Raw genomic sequence first — 4998 nt, forward strand, 5'->3', positions numbered from 1 at the left:
AAGGTCACGCACTATACCCACAGCAGCAATAAGGCCCGTCAGACTGACCGCAGTGTCTACTTACTTGCGACCGTAATGACTAGGATATAGTCACAACAACGCCGGCTGCGACCTCATCTAGTTCACCTGCCCAAGCCGAAGCACTAGGGGTCTGGAAGCAAATCCGTGGAACACACTGGCATTTCCAAGTGTACAGGCTATGTGGAGTTGTCCCGCGTGAAACACAGTCTGCAATTAAGCAGTCAACACTAGGTAACAGTCAGAACGTACTGTTTGGATTCTATACTTACTCGAGTGGCTGCGTCTATCCACAACACATTCCCTCCTGGAATCTCGAACAATCTCAAATAGATGTGCCAAGTTTAGGAACATTCACAGCGCCGGGGTGCTAACTCAGGGGCGATAGGGATACTGTGTGATGCGAGTACTGTCATAAACAGACATAACATCAAAAACATAACGCTGCCCAATTTCATATGCAGTAAAAAAAAACCGCTCGAAGGCCCTCCCGCAGTCATTTACTACGACCTCAGGTCCACCCTATTTGGGGGCTCACAACAGACTCCACTCGCGAACGCTCTGGCCGGTCTCGTCCTCGGCTTCGGCACGCAGGGAGCGGCACCGCAGAGCGCCAAACAGCACACGGCTTGCGTCAACAACATCGTGTCGCACTGCACTGCACTGCACTTTTACTAGCGAGCAATCCTATGCTCGTGAAGGTGCAGGGTGAGCATCTAGGTGCTATTCCTGCTGATATTGACTTTCTGCTACGGGAGGGTACTGGCTTAATTCGGGCTGGCCTGTTGTTTGATTATTAGCATGTCCATGAAATCTTGATTTCGTAGACAGAATTGGATCATTGCCTCCTTGGTGATGTTCTCTCCGAGCTTTCCGATCTCCTGGAGTTCCTGGTAAGCTGGGTGCTGTTCTATTTCCGGACGTACTTCCCCAGGCGTCACGCCCGGCGCTGAGGCCTCAAAGATGTATTCCCAGTCCGTGGGCGTGAAGACAGGGTGCTTGTTGATGATGTCCAGGTCCTTCCTCGATACCAGTCCTCTGAGAGCCTTGTTGCTCCTGACTGGTCCGTAGGGCTGGTGGGGAAGGGCCGGTTTCGTCCTGTCGGGTGGAGTGAATGGGTAGGGGTTGTCTAGGTGCGGGTATGTCCCGTCACGAAGAGACGCGGCGACCTTCTGGCACGCTGTCCGCCTTAGGGAGCGGCAGCCATCCAGCCTCCGCTGCAGCAAGTGGGGGTGTCTCCGTGTGCGTCTCCTCGTCGTGTGCCCGCGGCTCGACCTCCCCGTCAGGAGGGAGAGCAGGCTGCTCCACTTCGATGTCCATGGGTGCCTCTACGCCGCCCGTCACGTCAACTGGCGGCGCGGGTGGCTCCGTCTGGGTGGATGCGTCGACCCCCGCTGGCCGACTCGCAGTGGAGCTGGCGGTGGGGGTAGGCGTCTTCCTGAGGACCCGCAGCTCCTCACGCAGCTGTTGCAGCTGGCGGTGAACAGCCACGAGTTCTTCCCTCATGGCGGCCCTCTCGGCCGCAAGGGCCGTGTGGAAGGCGGCCAGTGCGTCGTCCGTGGTGGTTTCGCGACGGCACGGTCCTCCACCCCCGCGGGAACGGGGGGGCGGGACGTCCGTCTCGACGCCAGGTACCTCTGCTGGGCGTGGGGCGGCCATCTTGTTTCTGTAGCCCCGCACGTAGGCGCAGCTGCGCGAGTTTGCGGCGTGGGCACCGCCGCAATTCACGCACTTGGCAGCCGCGTCGCGAGGCTTGGTGCAGTCGCGTGTGTCGTGTGCCTCAGCACACTTCAGACACGCTAGAGTGCCCCTGCACACTTTCGCGATGTGCCCCACCCGTTGGCACTTGAAGCATTGCTGCTCAGTGCGCTGCTTCTTCTTGTGGCGGCGACTGCGACCGCGGTCCTTCCCGATCGCATCGACCGGGAGTTCGATCGCGGCCGCAATCTTGCTGCCCTTCCTGCGTCCAGCCATGTTCGCCTGCGTGTGGAGGTGCGTGCGCGCCGGCTTCTTCTGCTGCCAGGTGTCGCGAAGCGGCACAACGTTGTTAATTAAACCTATTTGAAAAACAGTACAGTTCTCTACGGGTAACTGAACAGCGCTGCGCTGTTTTAAACAGACTGGATTTGTGTTCGGGAGGATGGAGCATCCAATCTCCAGCCAGCCGCACTGACGTAGGTTTTCCGCGGTTTCCCAGAACCGATTCAGACAAATGCTGTGATGGTTCCTACTGTGAGGTCACGCCTGATGAATTGTTCCATCTTTGTGAAACCAGACCTAAACGTATCAAAAAATGGTTCAAATGGCTCTAAGCACTATGGGACTTAACATCTGAGGTCATCAGTCCCCTAGACTTAGAACTTTTTTTTTTTTTTTTTGGTCATCAGTCTACTGACTGGTTTGATGCGGCCTGCCACGAATTCCTTTCCTGTGCTAACCTCTTCATCTCAGAGTAGCACTTGCAACCTACGTCCTCAATTATTTGCTTGACGTATTCCAATCTCTGTCTTCCTCTACAGTTTTTGCCCTCTACAGCTCCCTCTAGTACCATGGAAGTCATTCCCTCATGTCTTACCAGATGTCCTATCATCCTGTCCCTTCTCCTTATCAGTGTTTTCCACATATTCCTTTCCTCTCCGATTCTGCATAGAACCTCCTCATTGCTTACCTTATCAGTACACCTAATTTTCAACATTCGTCTATAGCACCACATCTCAAATGCTTCGATTCTCTTCTCTTCCGGTTTTCCCACAGTCCATGTTTCACTACCATACAATGCTGTGCTCCAGACGTACATCCTCAGAAATTTCTTCCTCAAATTAAGGCCGGTATTTGATATTAGTAGACTTCTCTTGACCAGAAATGCCTTTTTTGCCATAGCGAGTCTGCTTTTGATGTCCTCCTTGCTCCGTCCGTCATTGGTTATTTTAATGCCTAGGTAGCAGAATTCCCTAACTTCATTGACTTCGTGACCATCAATCCTGATGTTAAGTTTCTCGCTGTTCTCATTTCTACTACTTCTCATTACCTTGTCTTTCTCCGATTTACTCTCAAACCATACTCTGCACTCATTAGACTGTTCATTCCGTTCAGCAGATCATTTAATTCTTCTTCACTTTCACTCAGGATAGCAATGTCATCAGCGAATCGTATCATTGATATCCTTTCACCTTGTATTTTAATTCCACTCCTGAACATTTCCTTTATTTCCATCATTGCTTCCTCGATGTACAGATTGAAGAGTAGGGGCGAAAGGCTACAGCCTTGTCTTACACCCTTCTTAATACGAGTACTTCGTTCTTGATCGTCCACTCTTATTATTCCCTCTTGGTTGTTGTACATGTTGTATATGACCCGTCTCTCCCTATAGCTTACCCCTACTTTTTTCAGAATCTCGAACAGCTTGCACCATTTTATATTGTCGAACGCTTTTTCCAGGTCGACAAATCCTATGAAAGTGTCTTGATTTTTCTTTAGCCGTAACGTCAGAATTGCCTCTCTCGTCCCTTTACTTTTCCTAAAGCCAAACTGATCGTCACCTAGCGCATTCTCAATTTTACTTTCCATTCTTCTGTATATTATTCTTGTAAGCAGCTTCGATGCATGAGCTGTTAAGCTGATTGTGCGATAATTCTCGCACTTGTCAGCTCTTGCCGTCTTCGGAATTGTGTGGATGATGCTTTTCCGAGAGTCAGATGGTATGTCGCCAGACTCATATATTCTACACACCAACGTGAATAGTCGTTTTGTTGCCACTTTTCCCAATGATTTTAGGAATTCTGATTGAATGTTATCTATCCCTTCTGCCTTATTTGACCGTAAGCCCTCCAAAGCTCTTTTAAATTCCGATTCTATTACTGGATCCCCTATCTCTTCTAAATCGACTCCTGTTTCTTCTTCTATCACATCAGACAAATCTTCATCCTCATAGAGGCTTTCAATATATTCTTTCCACCTATCTGCTCTCTCCTCTGCATTTAACAGTGGAATTCCCGTTGCACTCTTAATGTTACCACCGTTGCTTTTAATGTCACCAAAGGTTGTTTTGACTTTCCTGTATGCTGAGTCTGTCCTTCCGACAGTCTTATCTTTTTCGATGTCTTCACATTTTTCCTGCAGCCATTTCGTCTTAGCTTCCCTGCACTTCCTATTTATTTCATTCCTCAGCAACTTTTATTTCTGTATTCCTGATTTTCCCGGAACATGTTTGTACTTCCTCCTTTCATCAATCAACTGAAGTATTTCTTCTGTTACCCACGGTTTCTTCGCAGCTACCTTCTTTGTACCTATGTTTTCCTTCCCAACTTCTGTGATGGCCCTTTTTAGAGATGTCCATTCCTCTTCAACTGTACTGCCTACTGCGCTACACCTTATTGCTGTATCTAGAACTACTAGAACTACTAAAACCTAACTAACCTAAGGACATCACACACATCCATTCTCGAGGCACAATTCGAACCAGCGACCGTAGCAGCAGCACGGTTCCACACTGAAGCGCATAGAACCGCTCGGCCAGAGAGGCCGGCCCTAAAGGTATCTATGTGCTTCTATAAATGAGTTATTACCTTTTGATTCTTAAACTGTAATCACTTGAAATGTCGATTATTCTTGTAAAAGTTATGAAACTACAGCTATACTGTGCAGTCACATTAGTATGAACGCCTGTTAAAAGCCTGTACGACCGCCTTTTGAGATGCGGACTCTTTTTCATTTTTCTCACTTTCTGCTCTTATTTTTGACCCACTCTCTGATTTCTTATGGTGGGTCGTTGAAAGCCGCTTGGCCGCTGTCACTGGAATCGAGGACCAGAGCGGCTAGTGATTCACCACCCTGACTCCCGACCCCACTCACGCCGTTGCCCATGTCCCGCCACTTGGAGGCGGGCTCTATTTGTTTTGTTTCCTCAAGTGGTGTAATAGGCATCATCTGATAACTTGCAAACAATATAATGGTAAGAGGGCGATAATATAAAATAAAATT

The 4998-nt window shown here is 49.1% G+C and overlaps 1 protein-coding gene across 1 annotated transcript; it reads right to left on the reverse strand.

Annotated features, from left to right (window-relative positions):
- Positions 1-1167: 1167 nt before the first annotated feature.
- On the reverse strand, positions 1168-1992 carry LOC126204189 (uncharacterized). Its single transcript, XM_049938592.1, has one exon. It carries the CDS (start codon positions 1990-1992, stop codon positions 1168-1170), a length of 825 nt encoding a protein of 274 aa, XP_049794549.1.
- Positions 1993-4998: the final 3006 nt, after the last annotated feature.

This window comes from Schistocerca nitens, chromosome 9 (genome assembly GCF_023898315.1).
Source record: "Schistocerca nitens isolate TAMUIC-IGC-003100 chromosome 9, iqSchNite1.1, whole genome shotgun sequence".
Lineage (NCBI taxonomy): Eukaryota > Metazoa > Arthropoda > Insecta > Orthoptera > Acrididae > Schistocerca > Schistocerca nitens.

What these genes read in the sequence shown, in the direction of transcription:
- LOC126204189 (XM_049938592.1), bottom strand. Translation starts at nt 1,992, where the DNA reads ATGGCTGGACGCAGGAAGGGCAGCAAGATTGCGGCCGCGATCGAACTC.